This window comes from Oncorhynchus mykiss, chromosome 8, assembly GCF_013265735.2.
Source record: "Oncorhynchus mykiss isolate Arlee chromosome 8, USDA_OmykA_1.1, whole genome shotgun sequence".
NCBI classification, from domain to species: Eukaryota; Metazoa; Chordata; class Actinopteri; order Salmoniformes; family Salmonidae; genus Oncorhynchus; species Oncorhynchus mykiss.
The window spans coordinates 75,379,273-75,404,090 of record NC_048572.1 but is presented as its reverse complement, the minus strand read 5'-3'; the positions used below and the strand labels follow the sequence as shown (position 1 = coordinate 75,404,090).

Here is a 24,818-nt window from a genome sequence, read left to right as displayed (position 1 = left end):
TGCTCACATATCATTCAACATCTATTGAGATATCATTATTAAAACAAATCAATGGATTGGTTTTGGGGTTTGTTTAGAAAATATATGTCAATCAAGATCAGGGTAAACATTTTGGGTATAAAATTCAATGTTCCCTCTAAGCTGCGGACGTGTGAGGATGTGCACTTCCTTCAATACTGCGGCGCAGAAGAAATGCCATTCCAGAGACTCGAGAACTTCCCTGAGTTCGACCCATTAGTTTGCACTATATAGATTGCTTTTCAAATCAGTGCAGATCAGAGCGCAGAGTAGCGCGTGTGCACATTTGTTGATATTCTTTGTGAGCTATTAGCCCAGGTATATTTAAGTATAGGACAGCAATGGGGAGAACCTGCTTCCTACAAGAGCACAAAAGCTGTAGGCTACATTTCAAGCTGTCTTTGAAAAGCCAGTCAGGTAAAAAGCTGGTCTTAATTAAAGAGGCAATGTTGTATTTTGAGAAAGACTTGAATATGCAAATAAGCCAATAGGCGGAGGGGTTGCCTACAATGTCTAATTCTCTGTATGGTAATAATGAATTTTATTTTGTCAAGTGGTTTCTTGCATCATACAACACAATACAATTTACATTAACTTATTTGGCCCATAGTGTTGCAGACCAAGTAAAACAATAATTAATGTCAAGCCCTTCATAACGGAAAAACGTTTTTAAAAGTCTCATGCAATGTAGGCCTGCATTGAACACCACGTATAGGCTACTGTAGGCTATATCATAGAAATCAAAATCTATTTCACGTGAAAATGTTATGTGATTTGCTCCATTGGTTATGTTGGTAGGCCTACATTATGCTCCAATAGCCACAATAACCTATTGGCTACTGTCTAAAACTGTGTTCACAGTAAATTCTCACAATGTTCAAGTTATCGCTCACAATACTTAAAATTTGCTCAGTGCCCCCCAAAATGAGGGAACATTGATTAGAATGTAATATGAGCATTGGAGAAATACCATTTTTTTTGTAAAAAAACATGTTCCAACAAGACTTTATGAATGACTGCCAATAGAAGGCCATCTGTTGTGACCTATCCACTAAGGCTTGGGATGGAATAGTCACTTCTGATTCTGTGTACATTATTCAAAAAGCAGGATTGCCATTTTCTGACCCAGGTGTGTGGAATTTGCACTTGATTTAGGATCCCCCACACCATACGCAGAATGAACAACTCATTTGTTTCGTACTTTCAAGGTATGCCGAAGTGAAAATCTAGTTTAGTGGACCTAATCAGAGACAGCGGTCAGAGCAGACTTTAGGAAACAACTGTCCAATCACAACCTTGGAGAGAGGGAAAAGATAACTTTGCCCTACTGCCTGTGAAATCTCATCAGTCCTCTCAGACATATATAGGACTTTCCTAGCTGCTCTGATATGACCAATCAGAATCCTAATAGCCCAGAGGAGAGGACTTTAACCGAGCTGGATAAGTGCTGTTGGCACCCCTTACCAGGTCCAGCAGTCACCCATAACCCACCTCACCGTTGCAGGGCAGAACATCCCTTTATCATCTACAATCTCTAATCTGGGCGTTAAACTGAACTCCTCTCTGACCTTCGTTGATCACATCAAACATCTGTGCAAAGCGTCATTCTTTCACCGTAAAAGGAAAATTCTACCCAAAAACTGTTTTGGTATTCGTTTCATTCGTCCATTGTTGATATAGTCACAAAATATGTTTTGTATGCCTTGGTCTCCTCAAGGCTGGACTACTGCAATGCCATCTTCACCAGGACCCTGGCAGGAGTCTCCAGATGATCCATTACATTCAGAACGGCGCTGCCAGGATCCTGATTACATTTGTTCATTACAGTATTTTAGCAAACACTCTTACTTAGAGGAACAATCTGGGTTAAGTGCCTTGCTCAAGGACACAACGGCAGATTTCTCACCATGTCGGCTCAGGGATTTGAACAAACAACCTTTCGGTTACATGGTAGGCTACCTATCGCCTCCTGATAATGTTTACACACTCTTAACACCCCCGTCCTGGCATTCCTGCACTGGTTCCCCATCTCAGAATCGAGTTCAAAACCATCCTGCTGACATTCCAGTGCATCCATTTCAGTGCACCCATTCCCCACCCACAACCTCAGATTGAGCAATAGCCTGCTCCTCCACGCCCCCAGGACCAAGCTTTGCTCCATGGGGGATCAGGCTTTCTGCTTGACCTGAATGCACCACAGACCCTAGGCTCCTTTAAAATGGCATAAAAAGCCTGTTATAGCGGTGTTCCTTGTTGTCCTTGTCCCTTGTAGCGTCAGCTTGTTATGTGTCAGTAGCCCTGACTAGTTGTTTCCTTTCTCTACATCTTGTTTTAATTTATTGTAATGTACTCACTGTAGCATTGAGATCGTTTTTCAATGAAAAATGCGTTATAAATTCACTGTATTATTAATATAATTTTTTTGTGCTGCAATGTGTCACTTTTTGAGCGACCCGACCAAATTCACACAGAAAGATCATTCATTCTAATTGAAAGCAAGACTAAGAAGTGGTAGATCTGTTCTGTGTGCGCTATTTCTATGCTTCCCATTCTTAAGTTTCGTTTTAACGTCTTTTAGTTTCGGTTTTGTATACCAGCTTCAATCAGCTGAAAAGACAATATGTTTGGTTATTGAAAAGATATTGCACAGTGGTTTAGATGGTACAATGATTCTCTGAACTGCTTGTTTTGTCACCTACTGTATACTGAAATTAGGCGAATTGTTAGAATTTTTGCAACCAGGAAATGGCAGATTTCTGCATATTACACCTTAAACTACGTGTAGTTGAACTAGTAATTTAACTACATTTTGCAGTAGCTTGGTAGTAGTTTAACTAAATTACATTAATGGTAGAGTTTTTAGACTATTACGGAAACTACTTCAGTTTATTTTAGTAAATACTTTAAGACTTATTTTTCTTAACTGCATTGTTGGTTAAGGGCTTGTAAGTAAGCATTTCACTGTAAGGTCTACACCTGTTGTATTCAGCATGACAAATACCATTTGATTTGATTTGAAAATATGGGTGAAGTAGACAAGAACTTTCTTTTGATTTTTGGCATCAGACCAGCCTAGTTTTCACTTGAAGCAAGCTTACACACTGTTAACATCCGACTCCCGAGTGAACGGTTCTTTCAAATGTATTTATAAAGCCCTTTATACATCAGCAGATGTCACGAAGTGCTTACAGAAACCCAGCCAAAAACCCCAAACAGCAAGCAATGCAGATGTAGAAGCACAGTGGCTGGTAAAAACTACCCAGAAAAGGCAGGAAAATAGGAAGAAGTCTAGAGAGGAACCAGGCTGTGATGGGTGGCCAGTCATCATATGGCTGTGCCAGGTGGAGATAATAAAGAGTGCAAGGCCAGATCGTTCTTCAAGATGTTCAAACGTTCAACGATGACCAGCAGGGTCAAATAATAATCAGTGGTTGTAGAGGGTGCAACAGGTCAGCACCTCAGGAGTAAATGTCAGTTGGTTTTCATCGTCAAGCATTCAGAGGTTGAGAGAGCAGGTGTGTGTGTGTATATATGTATGTAAATAAATGAGAGAGAGGGAGAGTCAAAACAGCATGTCCAGGACAAGGTAGCACATCCGGTGAACAGGTCAGGGTTCCATAGCCACAGGCAGAACAGTTGAAACTGGAGCAGCAGCACAACCAGGTGGACTGGGGAGAGCCAGGAGTTTTCAGTCATCCATTTGATTGTATGGGTTACCTTTAAACTTGTGGGGGTTGTAGAGCAAAACAGAAAACACAATCGTGTCCGTGAGTGTCTCCTTTCCATTGAATGCTCATAACAGCTTGCAGGCCAAACAGTTGGGACGCTACATTTTTCGGGATGTCTCATGGCCTGACAAACAATGCTGTAGTTTGGCCACGTTCCATCAGAAGGCCAACATAGTCGGATGGGGTGGATTGAGACAAAGCCTATACAAAAAAAACTTAAACTGACAGATTTTGATGGTGATTTTGTATTATGTTACTTAGATTGACACACGGGTGCGTCAATAGACTTAAGTAAACTATATTTTCTTAAAGAGGAACTTCCCCTAAAAAAACAACTATTCCCTTTGAAAAAAAAAAACAGTTTTTGGCATCAATATGAGTCAGAATCATTTATTCTAGTGTCAAAATACTGCAAAGTGTAAATAAGATCATTTTGGTCATAAAGTCAGTCTTGTCTAAAGCAGAGTTTGGAACCTCAGTGCGTCACAACGAGTAAATTAAGGATGGGTATGAATTACAATTGTCAACAAATCATACCCCATTTTGAAAAACTCCACTTGCAAATCACCCCTCCGCTTCCCTTCATTGAATGGGGTTCCGTTGTTTAATCGTCCCAACGTGGTCAAAGGAGCATGGCCGTTTTAGACTGAAAAGCCAGCCAGTTGGTGTGCATGCCCTGCTGAAGGACCATATGTGAAATAGGTGGTTGGAGTGCATTGGTCCCCAGTGGTGGTGAGTATACCGGTAGCTAGACCATATATATTTTGATCATCATTACCATCGCTAGCATAGCTGACTTTAGCTAGCAACTAACTAGCTAGCCTAACTAGCCTACCTCAATACAAATCAAATCATTTTATTTGTCACGTGTGCCGAATACAAAACCAGTGTAGACCTTACAGTGAAATGCTTACTTACAAGCCCTTAACACTTGTTTTTTTTCTTAACTGCATTGTTGGTTAAGTATTTACTAAATAAACTGAAGTAAAACAATAAATAAACTATAAAAATAAAGAGCAACAATAAAATAACAGTAACGAGGCTATATACAGGGAGTACTTTTCACTATGTTAATAATGTTAGCATTGTGGCGTAACTACAATGTTGTTGTTCCATCAGTTTATCACAGCTATTAAACTCTGTTTTAAAGGCACCATTAGCCTCATGGTGAATTCCCTGAGCGGTTTCCTTCCTCTCTGGTAACGGAGTTAGGCAGGACGCCTGTATCTTTGTAGTGACTAGGTGCATAGATAGATACACCATCCAAAGTGTAATTAATAACTTCACCATGTTCAATGTCTGCTATTCTACCACTAGTTGCCCTTCTTTGCAAGTCATTGGAAAACCTCCCTGGTCTTTGTGGTTGAAATATACTGCTCGACTGAGGGACCTTACAGCTAATTCATTTTATGTGTGGGGTACAGAAATTAGGTAGTCATTCACAAATCATGTTAAACACAGAGGGAGTCCTTGCACATTTTTACTTCCTGAATTGATTTAGGCTTGCCATAAAAAAAAGGGATTGAATACTTATTGACTCAAGACATTTCAGCTTTTCATTTAAATTTGTAAAAAAAAAATAATAATAATATTTCACTTTGACATAATGGGTTAGTGTATAGGCCAGTGAATTAAAAAAAAATTGTAATTATCCATTTAAATCTCAACAACATTTGGAAAAAGCCAAGGGATATGAACACTTTCTGAAGGCACTGTATATGTAAGATATCACCTATCCCTAACTGCCCTTGGTAATAGAACACTGACTGTATGTGTGTGTGTTCACAGATGCAGAGAGACCAGGCACTCAACACAGACACAATGAGGGGATCACTACTAATATAGTACAGCTGTCTAGTAATAGCAACACCCTTTTTTCACTGATGAACTCTACCTCAACTGCTTATTTCTACAGATTGACGGGAGATGCTTTTGCCAGACGGCAGCCTGGGTCTTTTGATGGGGAGACCATCACTTGGGTAGGTTTGATCTGACCTGTTCAAATTCTTCAAGAGATATATACACACACACACACACACACACACACACAATATAGGTTTGAGTGTCAGATCCCTAACTGCCATTCGTAACAGAACAGTGACTGTGTAGATGTGTTCACATAAACATGTTTGGAGCCAGCACATGGAGACTTGCAAGAGGATGTGATGAAGTCCAGACTGACTTGATACGGATGTTTCAGAATGGAAAGATACCTGGCACTCGACATTCAAATGTTAGACAACTTTTCCATGTGTTGTCTTTTTTTTTTTTTTACATGATTGAATCTAAAGGTATCAGTATGTGGGGAGGGAGAAACCCTGTGTATTCTGCACCAGGATCAGGGGTCCCCTGTTGCATACAGGACACCACACAGGAAGGTAGGACCACTGACATGTTTGTCAAGGTAGCCTTACTACCACCAGACAAAATGCCGATAGGCTCAGTATCTGAATCTGGGAATGACAATGAAAGGTGCACATTATTATATTAGGAGAACACCGCTTCTATGGTATTATGTAAATGGTTGTTTATTCTACATGGACCTGTTAATACATTTGAAAGTTATCAAAACACTTACTTTAGAATGTCTACATAAATTCAGCAATTGCATTCTCAAATAAAATGTTATTTGTCACATACATGGTTAGCAGATGTTAATGCGAGTGTAGCGAAACGCTTGTGCTTCTAGTTCCGGCGATGCAGTAATAGCTAATAAGTAATCTAACAATTTCACAACTACTAACAAGTGTAAAGGAATGAATAAGAATATGTACATAAAAATATATGGATGAGCGATGGTCGAACGGCATAGGCAAGATGCAGTAGATGGTATAGAGTACAGTATATACACACACGAGAGGAGTAGTTTAGGGTATGTAAACATTGTATAAAGTGCCATTGTTTAAAGTGACACATTTATTACATCCAATGTTTTATTATTAAAGTGGCTAGAGATTTGAGTCAGTATGTTGGCAGCAGCCACTCAATGTTAGTGACGGCTGTTTAACAGTCTGATGGCCTTGAGACAGAGACTGAAAAATAGCGGGTGGCGCAGTTGCCATACCAGGCGATGATACAGCCCGACAGGATGCTCTCAATTGTGCATCTGTAAAAGTTTGAGGGTTTTAGATGCCAAGCCAAATTTCTTCAGCACCCCGAGGTTGAAGAGGCGCGGTTGCACCTTCTTCACCACACTGTCTGTGTGGGTGGACCATTTCAGACTGTCAGAAATGTGTACGCCGAGGAAATTGAAGCTTTCCAAATCAAATCAAATTTTATTTGTCACATACACATGGTTAGCAGATGTTAATGCGAGTGTAGCGAAATGCTTGTGCTTCTAGTTCCGACAATGCAGTAATAACCAACAAGTAATCTAGCTAACAATTCCAAAACTACTACCTTATAGACACAAGTGTAAGGGGATAAAGAATATGTACATAAAAATATATGAATGAGTGATGGTACAGAGCGGCATAGGCAAGATACAGTAGATGGTATTGAGTGCAGTATATACGTATGAGATGAGTATGTAAACAAAGTGGCATAGTTAAAGTGGCTAGTGATACATGTATTACATAAAGATGCAGTAGATGATACAGAGTACAGTATATACATATACATATGAGATGAATAATGTAGGGTATGTAACATTATATTAGGTAGCATTGTTTATAGTGGCTAGTGATATATTTTACATCATTTCCCATCAATTCCCATTATTAAAGTGGCTGGAGTTGAGTCAGTGTGTTGGCAGCAGCTACTCAATGTTAGTGGTGGCTGTTTAACAGTCTGATGGCCTTGAGATGTCAGAAAAACAGCACTCGCCTTCTGGATGATAGCGGGGTGAACAGGCAGTGGCTCGGGTGGTTGTTGTCCTTGATGATCTTTATGGCCTTCCTGTGACATCGGGTGGTGTAGGTGTCCTGGAGGGCAGGTAGTTTGCCCCCGGTGATGCGTTGTGCAGACCTCACTACCCTCTGGAGAGCCTTACAGTTGTGGGCGGAGCAGTTGCCGTACCAGGCGGTGATACAGCCCGACAGGATGCTCTCAATTGTGCATCTGTAGAAGTTTGTGAGTGCTTTAGGTGACAAGCCAAATTTCTTCAGCCTCCTGAGGTTGAAGAGGCGCTGCTGCGCCTTCTTCACGATGCTGTCTGTGTGGGTGGACCAATTCAGTTTGTCTGTGATGTGTACGCCGAGGAACTTAACTTACTACCCTCTCCACTACTGTTCCATCGATGTGGATAGGGGGGTGTTCCCTCTGCTGTTTCCTGAAGTCCACAATCATCTGCTTAGTTTTGTTGACGTTGAGTGTGAGGTTATTTTCCTGACACCACACTCCGAGGGCCCTCACCTCCTCCCTGTAGGCCGCCTCGTCGTTGTTGGTAATCAAGCCTACCACTTATGATCACACCACGTCACGTTAACCATGAAACATACACCCCCGCCCCCCTTACCAGAAAGATGTTTGTTTCTGTCTGCGCGATGCGTGGAGAAACCAGCTAGCTGCACCGATTCCGATAGCGTCTCTCCAGTGAGCCATGTTTCCGTGAAGCAAAGAACGTTAGTCTCTGATGTCCCTCTGGAATACTACCCTTGCTCGGATTTCATCAACCTTGTTGTCAAGAGACTGGACATTGGCGAGAAGAATGCTAGGGAGTGGTGCACGATGTGCCCGTCTCCGGAGTCTGACCAGAAGACCGCTCCGTTTTTTTGGGTCGCCGGCTGGGATCCATTCCGTTGTCCTGGGTGAAAGGCAGAACACAGGATCCGCTTCGCGAAAGTCATATTCTTGGTCGTACTGATGGTGAGTTGACGCTGCTCTTATGTTCAGTAGTTCTTCGACTGTATGTAATGAAACCTAAGATGACCTGGGATACCAATGTAAGAAATAACACGTAAAAAAAACAAAAAACTGCATAGTTTCGATGTGGATAGGAGGGTGCTCCCTCTGCGGTTTCCTGAAGTCCACAATCATCGCCTTCATTTTGTTGATGTTGAGTGAGAGGTTATTTTCCTGGCACCACACTCCCAGGGCCCTCACCTCCTCCTTGTAGGCTGTCTTGTCATTGTTGGTAATCAGGCATGCTACTGTTATGTCATCTGCAAACTTGATTGAGTTGGAGGTGTGCGAGGTCATGTAGTCATGGGTGAACAGGGAGTACAGGAGAGGGCTGAGCATGCACCCTTGTGGGGCCTCTGTGTTAAGGATCAGCGAAGTGGAGGTGTTGTTTCCTACCTTCACCACCTGGGGTCAGCCCGTCAGGAAATTCAGGACCCAGTTGCACAGGGCGGGGTTGAGACGCAGAGCCCCAAGCTTATTGATGAACTTGGAGGGTACTATGGTGTTGAATGCTGAGCTATAGTCAATGAACAGCATTCTTACATAGGTATTCCTCTTGTCCAGATGGGATAATGTGATGTGATGTGATCCTTGACTAGTCTCTCAAAAGCACTTCACAATGACAGAAGTGAGTGCTACATGGCAATAGTCATTTAGTCTAGTTACCTTTGCTTTCTTGGGTACAGGAACAATGGTGGACATCTTTAAGCATGTGGGGTCAGCAGACTGGGATAGGGATTGATTGAATAGGTCCGTAAACACTCCAGTCAGCTGGTCTGCACATGCTGAGGACGCGGCTAGGGATGCCGTCCGAGCCGAGTGTAGCTTAGCGTCTTCCATTGTGAAGTAATTGGTTGCTTCGTAAACTTTTCAGAGTAGCTTCCCTAACACTGCTTATAAAATGCCTCATGAGCTTAGTTCAACTGTCGTACCCCATCAGAACCCAAAATATAAGCTTCTAAAAGTTAGTGAACAATGTAAACAAACTGTATAGCCTCACAAGGTGGTTAAAACTATATTTTTTGAGGAATGAGTTACTCTTCTCCAGGCCCATCCCTCAGCTTTTAACCAAAACTGAGTCAGGGCATTGACTTTGTTCTCATTTAAATTAAGGATCTAGCTATAACCTGGCTGTCTGAGACATACAGGGAGAATTTTAAAGTGATGGGTGCTACAGAGGTGCCCTTCCAGCAATAATTGCACAAAGTCAAGAGCTCTCAGTTCAAATAGCCAGGCAGAGCCAGCGTGGGTATGTGTGGAGGGAGCAGGGCTGGGAGGGAAGGAGGGGGCTGGCTTATGTTAATCATAAACCATTAAGCTTTGAGCCGGCACTTCAAAACAGAACCTGCCATTCAAAAGCTGTCTCTGAGCAGCAACGCGTCACAACTCTGCCTCCGGAACACTGAGAAGTCACGGAGTGTGGGAGTTCTGGCCACTGTGATCTGGGATCCCATCTCTCTGGCTCTGCCGAAGACAACTTAAGGACGTGCACACACACAATCCTCAAGAGACATTCTGCTTTCACCCAGGTGAACCCAGCATCAAAAAGGACAAAACCTTCCATCTTCCATGGCAGAGAGCCTGACAGAGTGAGGCCGCAGCTGCCCCAGGTCCTGCTCTATAAGCAGCCTTTAAATAAGACAGAGACGGAGAGAGAGAGATAGAGGCGACAAATGAGGGAGAAAATGCACAGCTTAAAAAAATTAAAAACACATCTTGGTGCAGATTTTGCTCACACAAAAGGCTGCACAACTCTAAATCAAAGAAATGTGCAACTGAGCCCTGTGGAACCTCGAAGGGCTATGGGAGAGTGGAGGGGGAGAGAGGAGGAGGAGAGGGAGAACTGAGCCCTGTGGAACCTCGAAGGGCTATGGGAGAGTGGAGGGGGAGAGAGGAGGAGGAGAGGGAGAACTGAGCCCTGTGGAACCTCGAAGGGCTATGGGAGAGTGGAGGGGGCGAGAGGAGGAGGAGAAATAGGATGTGGCCGCTGTCAGAACAGAAGCCCTCCAGATAAGAGCACTCAAATCTTAGCAAGCTGTACCCAATGGGAGAACAGAGAGAAGGTCAACAGTCACAATACATATGCCTTCCCAACGGGTACAGGGGTACAGAGACCAATACATCTCTCTCCATAGACAGAGTCATATCCCTGTAATAAGACATCTATCATCAGATCAATCATACCACCATTAGATGCCTGCCGTCTAGAGACATTGAGCCATACCTCAACAGGTACTCGAACAATGATGTGCATCTGCCAATTCATTAGGATGTGCTAATACATATCGAAGCATGGTATTCTGCTGTGTTTAAGAAAAACAGTCATCTTTTGCTCCTGCAGTTGAATTTCTCTACATGTAGCCTAATCTCTCATGGAAGTGGACAGATCCCTCTTGGTAGCTACAGGAGAAGCTACCAATCTAATCTCATGATGACGACTGAAAAGGAATGTGGAAATCTAGGTGGAGCCAAAACATCCCAATGCGTTTGGGGTGTCACACTGGCAATCACAGCCCAGAACTAGGGCCATTATTAGTGTGGATAGAGGGAGCGGGGAACCAATGGAGGGTGAAATGGAGCGACAGATAAAGATAACTAATGGACGCCAACGGGGCGACAAAAAGGCAGCAAAACATCAGACTTCTCCCTCTCCTCTCATCACCCCTTTTCTCATGGTGCCCCCCTCGACTCCCATCACCCCTCCCCTCAGTCTTTGTAGATGTTTTGTTCCCTCTGTGTGTATGTTCCAGTTTGTATGTGCATGACAGGGTGTGTTGTGTGTCTGGGAGCTTGTTGGTACTCTTTGTAACATTGCCTTTGGCACAGTAAGGATGTCTTGCTGAGCATACCATGTGTCAGAATGAAACGCACTGAGAATGGTTGTGTGTGTGTGGCACAGCATGACGGCTGGTACAGTACACACACAGACAGCTGGATGCCAGCACGGCCCCAGAGAGAGAAAGGGCATAAAGAGAAAGAAACCGTGAGAAAGACTGGACGGTAGGACAAACAGTAGATTCTCTGTAGTAGAGGTCAACCAATTAATCGGAATGGCCGGTTAATTAGGTCCGATTTCAAGTTTTCATAACAATCGGAAATTAATATTTTTGGGCGCCGATACACTTTGTTCCAAAAGCTTTGTCCATTAACAAACTTTTACATATGTACAATACACATGTAGGTCTATGCCTGGTTCTGCTGTATTTACTTGCCATCATTTCGTAAGTATTTTGAGAAGTTGTATCAGTAAAACCCATTTAGACTAACATTCTCATAAGGCCTAATTGAGTTCTGCCAAATAAAGGAGGGAAGGAGAAAAGCAAGAGAGTAGAGGGGGAAGGGTGACGGGAGCGTAATAGAGATGGACAGAGAGGGGAAGAAAGGGAAACAAAGACTAGTCAGACAAAAATAGAGGGAGGAGTGGTAATGACAGCTAGTGAGATGGAGGTAGAAAGGAAAGAAAACTGCACAAATGAGAAGGGGGGGGTGAAGGGTTGAGAAAGTGGGGGAGAACAAGAATAACAGAGACAAAGACAGAAAATTCTCAAATGTCGTGTGTCTTCTCTCCAGCACCAGTTAAAAACTCAGCAGGCAAAGGAAATGAGCTCATGGCCTCTTCACTCATTCACCACCCTTTTGCCCAGTGTGTGTCATTAGTAACTGATACGGGTGACTAATTGAAGTCTCAATTGCAGCGGTGTGTATTGGCTTGCACAAGCTGCTGGGACACCTCTCAGTACACCTACACAACCAGTGGCATGGGCACACACACCTCTGGCGTTGGAGGCACACTGCCACTTTTAATAAAGGTTGAAAAGATGGACTCAATTACCCCATGGTGTCCAGTTGGCTCCTTACGCCTTGATCACACCGACATTGCGCAAAATAGTATGCAGCATCATTTGAATGTGTGCAACAAAAGTTCAACATTAACCTTCTGCCAGCATTTCTGTCAAGCCTTCTATGCACAGTTTGACGCATATCTTCGTTAAGTCCAAAGTATTCACCACACAGAACACACTGCAACTGCCCCTGCAACGCAATGCTGCAACGCAAACACAGCGTTCCATTGGAACTGAATTTACTTCTGGTGAACCAAAATGCAATGACGCTGTCAGTGTGATAGAGGTGTTAGGGGGTGTGTGGACCCAAACATTTTTAGATTATTATTATTTTTTACATTTAGCTTTTTCAGTCAGTGTCTCTGGATGAAGAGGAAAGACCCCAGCTGGGCCCCGAAGTGAGAGGGCCAGGAGGTATGCGGTCAACAATGCTTGACTCAGGGAGGAGGATGCCCCTGCCATGCATAGTCCCATGGGATGGGCGTTGGCTATCATCAACAAGGCAACTCCTATGACTAATTGGGAATGGGACGCAAGCGTAGGATTGATCACCCTGTCGCTGGCCGCCTTTGGGGAGGGTGTATAGTGTGAAAGGCCGAAACACCCTAGGAACCAAAGGTACACTACTGATGATGCGCTCCCCAAATTTCACCAGGCTCACTGTTCATTAACTCTTGGAAGTGCTTGCACAAAGGATAGTAACATCTCATCCTGTGTTCTTGGAATCTAAAAATGGATTGAACTGTAATTGAAAGTTTGAAATGCACTGCATTGACTTGAGGTATAAAGTACAGAATTATCCCAGTAGAGTTTGATTGTGAAGGGGCCTCACCAGTATCCGGTCCTCTGATTTGCCGTTCTTGGTGTCCTGCTTCACAGCTCGCACAAATTTGATGGATTGTTTATCAGTGAGCCTCCTGATGCTCTCTGTGGATAGAAGGCATCAAAGAAAAGTCAATCCTGCAGGTAAATTATTCTCACAAACTCTTATACACAACATTACAAACACACCACCACCTTGTCACACAACAAGAGGAAACAAAACCACGAAACTTAGCCCGAGGGAGGGAACTGCTATGATTCTGAATAGTGGAGGTAAGGTATGGGACAACAAGACAGAGCGACATGCCAGAGAGCGAAATGTAATATGAAAGAAGTCTTATCAAATAGTTGATATATCATCATAATATTTCTAAAACTGTCATATCCAAAAGAAACCCTAATCAATCAAACACACACATCCTTCTCAAACCCAGTCAGAATCTACCCAGTCTCCCACTGGATAGACCCAGTCTCCCACTGGATAGACCCAGTCTCCCACTGGATAGACCCAGTCTCCCACTGGATAGACCCAGTCTCCCACTGGATAGCAATATTCTTCATTCTCACTTGTCACATTCAATCACATTCATGAACCCGGGTCTTCCCAATACTCACATAACCCGAGAGCTTTACAAGCAGAGAAGTGGGGGATGGGGATAGAAGGAGAGATGAGGAAGGATCAGAGAAAGACCAGCAGAGAGTTAATGCAGCTGTAATCAACGTTAATCTCAGTAAAATCCAATCACTTAAAGCCCTTAACACTGGACATTCCCACAGACGGCCGGACACAGCATATGCTGCACCACCATTAGAAAGCGAAGTAGGGAATGGGAGAGAGAGATGGGAGAGGAGGAGTTAAAACCCTGCCTTGATTGTCTAATGGACCTGCTCAACACACAACCCGTCCTTCCTCACTCCCTGTACTTCTAGCTGTGACTGGTCATTACAACAGACAGATGCAGGTGGAGGGGGACAGAAACAAACAAGGGATTAATTTGCCATCACGATAATTAACAGTGAGAGACCAATGGGGTCAGTCGATGTGTGTGTGTCAGACAATTCCAATGTGAATGTGATTGTGCTCGTCACAAGTGGGTATAAATATAACTCTCCCTGTCACTCTGTGTCATGAGCAGTGTTGTGCTGAGCGCTGCACACCATCAGGGAACTATAGACTAGCTCATCAGTGGAGAGGACCAGCCCCTCAATGCAGAAACTTACGCTTCACACAAAAATGCTTATTCCTTCAGACCCCCCCCCCCCCCCCCACACACACACACCACTTCAAAGCACCCGCAGACGCACGCACAAGGGCCTTACCCACAAAGCGCAGGCACGAATTTGCAGAAATGCACACAAACCAAATCGCTGCTGAACGAAATAGGGATGAATGAACCGTTTACAGTATGATTGTTTATCGTGTCAGGTTATCGTTCCCGAAGTAGGCTTACACCGCCATTAGCCTGCCCTATGAGTGCATGTCATTTACCTGCGGCAGCGGCACTAACGCTTAAGATCACACAAGCGCAAATAGATGCCAGAGAGTGACATTTTCAATAAAATAACCATTCGAATTCATAAGAGCCATAAGCTGCGTAACATGCGTACTAATTACATTCTGCCAAATAAACGCGGTCTGTCAGCTACAGCATGTATCGAGTTTGACAGTGTTTTTTAAAATAGCAGTTTTGAGTTTACCTGTAATTTCCCTGCTGACGTTAATGAAAACTGCAGCGGTGGTCTCTTTAGAGGCCATAGTGCGCTCCGACTCCGGCTCCGACTCCCCTCTTCTCTTCACTTACTCACTCCCCCTCTCTCCGCTTCTTATAATCAAGGGAGAGAGCCGCTAATGCGTTTCCACTGGCAATCCGAGAGTAGCGCGGGCGACTCCAGAGAGAGAGATGCGTCAGTTATTTTTTTAAAGGTCCAATGCAGCCCTTTTTTATCTCAATATCAAATCATTTCTGGGTAACAATTACTTTACTGTGATTGTTTTAATTTCGCAAGCAATAATTGTGCTCCTACTGTCTGGGAGTGGTCTAAGTGGGGAGGGGAAAACTGAAAAGTATTGGCAAAGAGGTTTGGTGTTACGGTTCTGTCGAAAGAGAGGAGGACCAAAATGCAGCGTGGTTATCTTTATACATCTTTAATAAAGATGTTAACGAACAATACAAAAACAATAAGCGTAACGTGAAAAACCGAAACAGCCCTATCTGGTGCAAACAAACACAGAGACCTAAAGAATATGGCTGCCTAAATATGGTTCCCAATCAGAGACAACGATAACCACCTGCCTCTGATTGAGAACCACTCTAGGCAACCATAGACTTACCTAGACTACTATACTAAACACAACCCCATCAATCTACAAAACCCCTAGACAAGACAAACACATAATTCACCTATGTCACACCCTGGCCTAAACCAAAATAATAAAGAGAAGACAGAATACTAAGACCAGGGCGTGACAGTACCCCCCCCCCCCCCCCCCCAACGGTGCGGACTCCCGGCCGCACACCTAAACCCATAGGGGAGGGTCTGGGTGGGCGTCTGTCCACGGTGGCGGCTCTGGCGCTGGACGTGGACCCCACTCCAATTTAGTCTTGGTCCATCTTCTTAGCGTCCTTAGATTGGCGACCCTCGCCGCCGACCTTGGCCTAGTAACCCTAACAAAGGGCCCCACTGGACTGAGGGACAGCTCGGGACTGAGGGGTAGCTCAGGACTGAGGGGTAGCTCAGGCAGGTTGACGGCTCTGGCAGATCCTGGCTGAACGGCGACTCCGGTGGCTCCATGCTGACGGGAGGCTCCGGCGGCTCCATGCTGACGGGAGGCTCCGGCGGCGCTGGACAGGCGGGAGGCTCCGGCGGCGCTGGACAGGCGGGAGGCTCCGGCGGCGCTGGACAGGCGGGAGGCTCCGGCGGCGCTGGACAGGCGGGAGGCTCCGGCGGCGCTGGACAGGCGGGAGGCTCCGGACACCGGAGGGCTGGTGCGTGGAGGTGGTACTGGATGGACCGGACAGGCGCACTGGAGCTCTTGAGCACAGAGCCTGCCCAACCTTACCTGGTTGAATGCTCCCGGTCACCCTGCCAGTGCGGCGAGGTGGAATAGCCTGCACTGGGCTATGCAGGCGAACCGGGGACACTGTGCGCAAGGCTGGTGCCATGTAAGCCGGCCCAAGGAGACACACTGGAGACCAGATGCGTAGCGCCGGCTTCATGACACTTGGCTCGATGCCCACTCTAGCCCGGCCGATACGAGGAGCTGGTATGTACCGCACCGGGCTATGCACCCGCACTGGAGACACCGTGCACTCCACAGCATAACACGGTGCCTGCCCGGTCTCTCTAGCCCCCCGGTAAGCACAGGAAGTTGGCGCAGGTCTCCTACCTGGCTTCGCCATACTCCCTGTGTGCCACCCCCCAAGAAATGTTTGGGGCTGACTCTCGGGCTTCCATCCGCATCACCGTGCTGCCTCCTCATACCAGCGCCTCTCTGCCTTCGCCGCCTCCAGCTCTTCTTTGGGGCGGCGATATTCTCCTGGCTGTGCCCAGGGTCCTTTACCATCCAAGATTTCCTCCCATGTCCAGAAATCTGGATTTCGCTGCTCCTGCTGCCGCTGCCTGTCACCACACCGCTTGGTCCTGTTGTGGTGGGTGATTCTGTTATGGTTTTCTTTTGTCAAAAGAGAGGAGGACCAAAATGCAGCGTGGTTATCTTTATACATCTTTAATAAAGATGATAACGAACAATACAAAAACAATAAACGTGACAAACCGAAACAGCCTGATCTTGTGCAAACAAACACAGAGACAGGAACAATCACCCACAAGAGACCTAAAGAATATGGCTGCCTAAATATGGTTCCCAATCAGAGACAGCGATAACCACCTGCCTCTGATTGAGAACCACTCTAGGCAACCATAGACTTACCTAGACTACTATACTAAACACAACCCCATCAATCTACAAAACCCCTAGACAAGACAAACACATAATTCACCCATGTCACACCCTGGCCTAACCAAAATAATAAAGATTGCCTCTTATCCGCTTGCCCCTGAGTCAATACATGTTAGAATTACATTTGCCAGTGACTACAGCTGTGACTCTTTCAGAGTAAGTCTCTAAGGGCTTTCCACACCTGGATTGTGCAACATTTGCCCATTATTCTTTTCAAAATTCTTCAAGCTATGTCAAATTGGTTGTTGATCAACCATTTACAGGTCTTCCCATAGATTTTCAAGCAGATTTAAGTCAAAACTGTAACTCGGCCACTCAGGAACATTCACTGTGTTTTTGGTAAGCAACTCCAGTGTAGATTTGGCCTTGTGTTTTAAGTTATTGGCCCGCTGAAAGGTGATTTCATCTCCCAGTGTCTGTTGGAAAGCAGACTGAACCAGGTTTTCCTCTAGGATTTTGCCTGTGTTGAGCTCCATTCCATTTCTTATTTGTCCTGAAAAACTCACCAGTCCTTAACTATTACAAGCATAACATGATGCAGCCACCACTATTTTTCTATGGAGAGTGGTACTCAGAAATGTGTTGAATTGGATTTGCTCCAAACATAACACTTTGTATTCAGGACAAAAATGTAATTGCTTTGAAACATTTTTTGCTGTATTACTTTAGTGCCTTGTTTTGGAATATTTTTGTAATATTTTGTACAGGCTTTCTTCTTAACACTCTGTCAATTAGGTTAGTATTGTGGAGTAACTACAATGTTGTTGATCTATCCTCAGTTTTCCCCTAACACAGCCATTAAACGCTGTAACTGTTTTAAAGTCACCATTGGCCTCATGGTAAAATCCCTGAGCGGTTTCCTTTCTCTCTGGCAACTGAGTTAGGAAGGACGCCTGTAGGGACTGGGTGTATTAATACACCATCCAAAGTGTAATTAATAACGTCACCATGCTCAAAGGGATATGCCATGTCTGCTTTTTTAATACCCATCTACCAATAGGTGCACTTCTTTGAGAGGCATTGGAAAACCTCCCTTGTCTTTGTGGTTGAATGTGTGTTTGACATTCCGTACATGCAACTCATTATGTGACTTGTAAAGCACATTTTTACTTTGAACTTATTTAGGCTTGCCATAGCAAAGGGGTTGACTCAAGACATTTCAGCTTTTTATTTTTAACAAATCTGTAAAAAACCTGAAAAACATAATTCCACTTTGATAATATGGGGTATTTTGTGTAGGCCAGTGACAAACATCTCAATTTAATCTATTTTAAATTCAGGCTGTAACACAACAAAATGTGGAAAAAGTTAAGAGGAGTGAATACCTTCTGTCAGCAGTGTACGTAGACACACAGTTCGGGTTTAGCTGGAGTGTGTGAGAGGTTGAGTGTGTGTTTGTGGAGGGCACAGACGCAGCTGGTTCTGGTGTCATCCCGAACACTGGCCCTGAACATGTGTGTGTGTCTGTGTATGCATGTATGAGAGGAGACCTTTGTGTCTGTGTCTCTCAAATATGTCACTGGAGTAAAAGACCCCAGTGGGGAGAATAACAGCAGAGAGAGAAGGGGGAGGGAGGGAGTGAGGGAAGGAGAATGAGGAAGAGGAGAGAGGGACAGTGAAAACTGAAGGTCTATTAAAAGGTTTAGGGTCTCTTAATAGTCATAATAGTCTAAGTGTCTCCATCCCCTTGTCTCCTCTCCTTCTGGAATGTTATTTCCCTGTCCAGTTGTTCAACACTAGTGCAGATGGCCACTGTAGACTGTCACACCCTGATCGGTTTCACCGGTCTTTGTGCTTGTCTCCACCCCCATCCAGGTGTCGCCCATATTCCCCATTACTCCCAGGATATTTATACCTGTGCTCTCTGTTTGTCTGTTGCCAGTTCATTTTGTTTTTCCCGTGCTCCTGTCTTCCCAGTTTTGACCATTCTGCCTGCCCTGCCCTGAGCCTGCCTGCTGTTCGGTACTTTGTTACACCACCCAGGATTACTGACCTCTGCCTGCCCTGACCCTGCCTATCGTTCTGTACCTTTTGGACTCTGCTCTAGATTACTGACCTCTGCCTGCCCTTGACCTGTCGTTTGCCTGCCCCCAGTTTTTGTAATAAACTTTTGTTTCTTCAAAACTGTCTGGGTCTTCTCCTGAGCCTTGACAGTAGACTATTGAGATGGGCCCTTGAGAGGTTAACTGAGGTGACAGACAGGCCGGCATGGGGTCCAGGTTTCACAGGGTTAAAGACTTCAGCTGTTCACACAGACTTGAAAGTAAGATCTCAACCTTTAATCATGAATATTGCCTCTCAAAGATAAGAGCAGATAGGTCCTTAGGTCCTTGGTGTACTCTCAACTACTTCTCTGTCTGTACGGATCTATGCATTTATGAACTTCCCCAGTAAAATGGCTCGGACATGGCATTTCCAATCAAATGTACAGTTTACTGTTCTTTTGACCGCCATGCATGGTCCTATAGATTGTATAATTAGTCAGAAAGCGAGAGGCACAAAATGTCAAAAAAACATTTTCAATCAGCGCATTTTCAATTACACAGTGGTGCTTAGCTAAAGACGTTTTACGAACTGTATCCATTTCATCCTTCTGTGCCTTGATATTTTCCTGACAGTCTATAGTACACCAGGATGTGTGAAAGTAGGATAAGTAAGACAAGTAATGCTTCATATGCTAATAGGCCTTCCAGTGCTTATGGTGTGCTGCCCTCCTCTGGTGACAGGGTAAAATCACATCCATTTCTTCTATTCCTTATCACATAGATGAAAGTTGGCTGATTCTGACATGTGTTGCATATAGTAAATTCTATAATTATGTTCACTGTGCTGTACACATTCTTCACCATGGAAAGCCTGGTTTGTCACTGCGTTTGAGTACACATGTCAAAGCAAATCCAATCAAAGTTTATTTGTCACGTACACTGATTAGCAGATGTTAAAGCAGCAAAATGGTTATTAGCAAATTACTGCAAAGTTGACTAGGAACTAGAAACGGGGGGCGTGTCTGTCGGCGCCATCTTATATAAAATCAGTGATGAGGGGGCCTCTGGGAGCTTACACCATTATAAAACCTCCACCCCAGGCAACATGGGCTAGGGCCAAAATACTCTTCAACTGGCTGAGGGGTCTAGATGGGTGACCTTCACATCAAGGGTCATGTTGTGACCCGACAGATGCACAGCTAAATATGCAGCTGGTCAGTCATACAAGCCCACAGAGAATTAAGTGTGTGTCTATCCCAGACTAACCCCTCCGAATGTCAGACAGTGGGAGAGATGGACAATATGGAAGGAAACAAGGATTTAGGCCTATTAGTGCCACCCTGTTACCAAAGAGTATGTTTATTTGTCCATCATACTATTGAGACTGCATAAGTCTTGATGATAAATGTTGATCTGTAAGAAAAAAAGTGTCAAGTGGGATTGTAAAAATGCATTTGTAGAGCAATTACAGTAGGTTTATTGATGGTGATACAGCCTATTAACCTGGTGGAACCAGCCTGCCCTCTTCGTTCACCATTGTTTGAAGTGAAATAGATCCACCAGGCTAATCCACGGCGCTTGCAACGCCAGGGTTGTTGGTTAGATTCCCACGGGGGACCAGTACAAAAAATGTATACACTCACTACTGTAAGTCGCTCTGGATAAGAGCGTCTGCTAAATGATTCAAATATAAAAGGCTCGGAAGAAACTCAGATTTGTACATTAATCAATTAATAACAGAAAAGTTACAGAAAGCTTTTATTCACCCAGTCAAGTTCCAATTCTAGCGACAGTTATTGCTTTCACAATAAGAAAGAAACAGCATAATAAAACCCTCAATGTTAAGGTAGTGCATCTTGAACAACAAGAGAGCATACCGGTAGGTCACAGGACATCTAAATATTCAGCAACAAAAAGAACAAGAGGCCACTTAGCAGAACACAAGAGACTCTAAAACTAGCACAGGAATAACACATACTGGGCTTGATGAGCAAAAGAAAAACGCTGAGCTCTCAGAGAATATTGATATATCACACTAGGATAAACACACTTGTAAAGCCATTTGCTGTTAGGTCTTTGGGTACACAAGCCTTTCATCATCTTTTGTGGCACACAAGGAAAGGGCAAGATGTCATCAATGTTTCACCTGGAAGGCACTGTGGGGACGAGGCTACCCAGTTTCAGAGAGCTCACTCTAAACCCTGCATAGAGGGGTTGTGTGAAGGTGGCCTCGAACGTGTAGAGGTGGACCATGGTGCTGTCTGGAACCTGGGCCTTGTAGGAGATCAGACCAGCTGGGTAGTCCACAAACACACCAACCTTCATATCACCATGTTTCTTGACCATGGGCAGTTTAGTCTCCATGGGACATTTCTATGACGAAGAAGATTACATTATTATCAGTCCAATGTACACTGGAGTCCAATGGAATCTTGTCTTCTGCTTTATTCCAGACAGCCATACTATAGTGCTTGTTGAGCAAATGCCTTGGTCAAGGGTACAACAGGTGATGGCATCTAGGACAGTGAGGACAGTGATGCACTCCGGTTGCAGGCCCAATCCAAACCAGATGTGTTTTCCCTCAGTTGCTGGTCCGCTTCACTAACCTCTAGGACACATTGCGTATGATTCTCTGCTGGGCCATGGTGGACCTAACTGTAGATCAAAGTCGGTCGTAAGCACCAGACATTGCTGTTACGTTCAAAGCGATCGTTGAAAGGGTCTTCTTTCTGATGATGCTGGGGCAGCAAACAACAATAAAGGCCAGGACATAGAGGGTTTCTTCCTCTTTACACAGGACCTGGGGGTCAGGGTGGGCTGGGGCTTCTTGCAGTGTTGGACTGAACTGTCGTCTGTCAGAACGAGGTTGTAGTTGGACGTGTTGGGGGTCAAGGGGCAGGGTGGTGGCATCTGGAGGTTAAAAGAGAGAACAAAAATAATGGCTTTATTATGCACATGGGGATAACAACAAACTTGATTAGGTGAAAGTTTCAGTCACAGCTGCCGGGTTTGACGTGTGGTCAAGTAATAACAAATCAGATTTATCAGCTTCTGTGAGAAAGCCATGAATTCATTTGGAAATCCAAGTAAAACTTACAACGCAAGAAATCCGCTCTGGTCGTTGGCAGAACACCAGCTCTTCTATTTCCTTTGCTGTAGGCGGGAAGTTGTTGAAAATAGTGAAATAAATGATAAACTAACAAAGGGTTAAAAAGCAAATATGCTATTCCATCACAATCCCCAAAGAAAATTCCAGAATCCATGAAAATACATTTGACTTAATTCCAATGGTAGTCCTGTGAATGCAGTTTGGTTGGCAAGAGTGCACCTATCCTTACCTCTTTCAGAGAAGCAATCCTTTTTCTTGCAGTCATCAGCCAATGTCTCAAAGAGACTGGATGAATTTCATCCATCTTGGTTTGCCGCCCTCTCATCGCAGCCATTAAAGAGTTGGTGGTTTTCTTGCAATTTGCCACTGCTTCCTTTTATGACACACACACACAGAAAATGGAGGAACACGCATCACCAGTGGTGGAAAAAGTACCTAATTGTCAAACTTGAGTAAAAGCAAAGATAACTTAATAGAAAATGACTCGTAAAAGTCACCCAGTAAAACACTACTTGAGTAAAAGTATTTGGTTCTCAATATGCTTAAGTATCAAAAGTAAATGTAATTGCTCAAATATTTTACTTTACTTGGCAAGCCATTTAAGAACAAATTCTTATTTACAATGACGGCCTACCAAAAGGCCTCCTGTGGGGATGGGGGATTCATTTTTGTTTTATATAGGACAAAAACACCATGACACTACATAAAGAGAGACCCAAGACAACATAGCATCGCAGCAACACATGACAACACAGCATGATAGCAACACCACATGACAACAAGTTAGCAACAACATGGTAGCAGCATAAAACATGTCACAAACACAATTGGGCACAGGCAACAGCACAAAGGCAAGAAGGTAGAGACAACAATACATCACACAAAGCAGCCACAACCGTCAGCAAGTGTCCATGATTGAGTCTTTGAATGAAGAGATGGAGATAAGTGTCCAGTTAGTGGTTTTTTTTCAGTTTTGATATGTGCTGAGAGGAGGACAGTGTACCGTCTAGCCATACTCCCAAGAACTTGAGGTGACTATGAGGTGCACCTGCTAGTAGTAAGCATGAGATCTCTTCAACTTCAGCTCTCCATTCTGTATCTTCAGGTAAGGGCAGTCAACATAACTTGATACATTTGGGCACTTGACCTCTAAGAGTCCAAAGTGTGGTCTCACACTGGGATCAAATATGATTCCATCTGGAGAGGATCCTAACCACGGAGCATCTGGGTGCACTACGAAGCCACACGGAAAGAAGTTAACATTCTTCAGTGTGCAGTACTCCTGTACAGCCACTGGCTCCATGGCTAGCCCCCTCTTCATCTCCATGGTTTGCATACACAGAACACTTCCTGCAACACAGAAGCAGTGGCTTTGACCCACTATCACTGGTATGGAGTGCTTTAACACCATCTGTGAAGATAAGTGTGATGGAAGACTGAAGTGAGAATGAATAACAATAAACATAGTAGTGTCTAGTCTTCTTAACTAGGGGCTAATTTAACTATACAGGAATACATTGTGTTTCATTAACAAAACTACCAAACACTGCATCAACAGATCTTAACCCAATAACCTGTTAAGTGGGCAATTCTAAATTGGGATTGGGACCCATCCTTAATATCTATCTACTGATAAGATTAAACGTGGATACTGTCTCCATCACATTTTGACCATGATGACAGTGTCTCACAGGAGCTGTTTAACAAGGTCCCTATTAGCTATCTATAACTTTTCCCTACTCTCATGCTGTGCGGCTTTTTACACTTCCTCATGGACCTGTGGCAGGCAGGCCTCACGGTGATCTCCCCTGTCAATGTATATTTGTTAGATACTGTGTAGAAGACGTGAATAACAATTGTTTTAGCTAGCAAATATAGCTAGCAAGAATAACTTAACCAAGCTAACGAAAATACACACATTCTCAGGTAGATTCTGTAAAAGTTACGTCATTTTACGAAGTAACTAGCTAGCTACAGTTAATAGTTAAATTAGCTAGCTAATGATTGTAGCTAGCTAACGTTATATCTGTCACTGACTTGGTACTCACCTTCATAGTTGTCTATGTAGCTTCCTATATACATATTGAACCCCTTTTCATTCTTGCTAGCTGGAGTCTCGGAGGCTGATGTAACAATTCGATGTACAATATTAATTTGAGGCAAGTCCCGAAGACACCTAGTAAAAAAACTGCGACATAGTGGTAGTAACGTTATATCGTCGATAACAACTAGACTGACCGGAAATTGCCAAACCGATAGGAATTGTGTTTAGAACTTTCGATCATGGAATGTGCATAAGGCCTATTGTGATGGACGCTGTAGGAGAGAGGAATAACACCGTGGGAGAGACAAAAATTGAGTAAAAAACACCCTAAATATGTTTAGAACTACAACTGAACTTTCTTCTGTTGATTCTTTTTTTTTTATGTAACAATTCCAACCCTGCTCCTTTATCCTTGCTTGGGACCGACAAAAGTGACTCAAAAGAGACACTCCGTTTTTATTTAATTT

The 24,818-nt window shown here is 44.0% G+C and overlaps 1 protein-coding gene across 2 annotated transcripts in view; it reads right to left on the bottom strand.

Moving 5' to 3' along the window:
* Positions 1–15,464, bottom strand: part of LOC110530620 (capping protein, Arp2/3 and myosin-I linker protein 3) — a 56,212-nt gene extending 40,748 nt beyond the window's left edge. For both annotated transcript variants that reach the window (XM_036986261.1, XM_036986262.1), the window contains exons 1-2: positions 14,951–15,464; positions 13,263–13,357 (exon numbers count right to left, since the gene is read on the bottom strand). In XM_036986261.1, coding sequence (XP_036842156.1) covers positions 13,263–13,357; positions 14,951–15,008 — 153 coding nt within the window. In that variant the 5' untranslated portion in view covers positions 15,009–15,464. The remainder of the gene's footprint in view (positions 1–13,262; positions 13,358–14,950) is intronic.
* Positions 15,465–24,818: the final 9,354 nt, after the last annotated feature.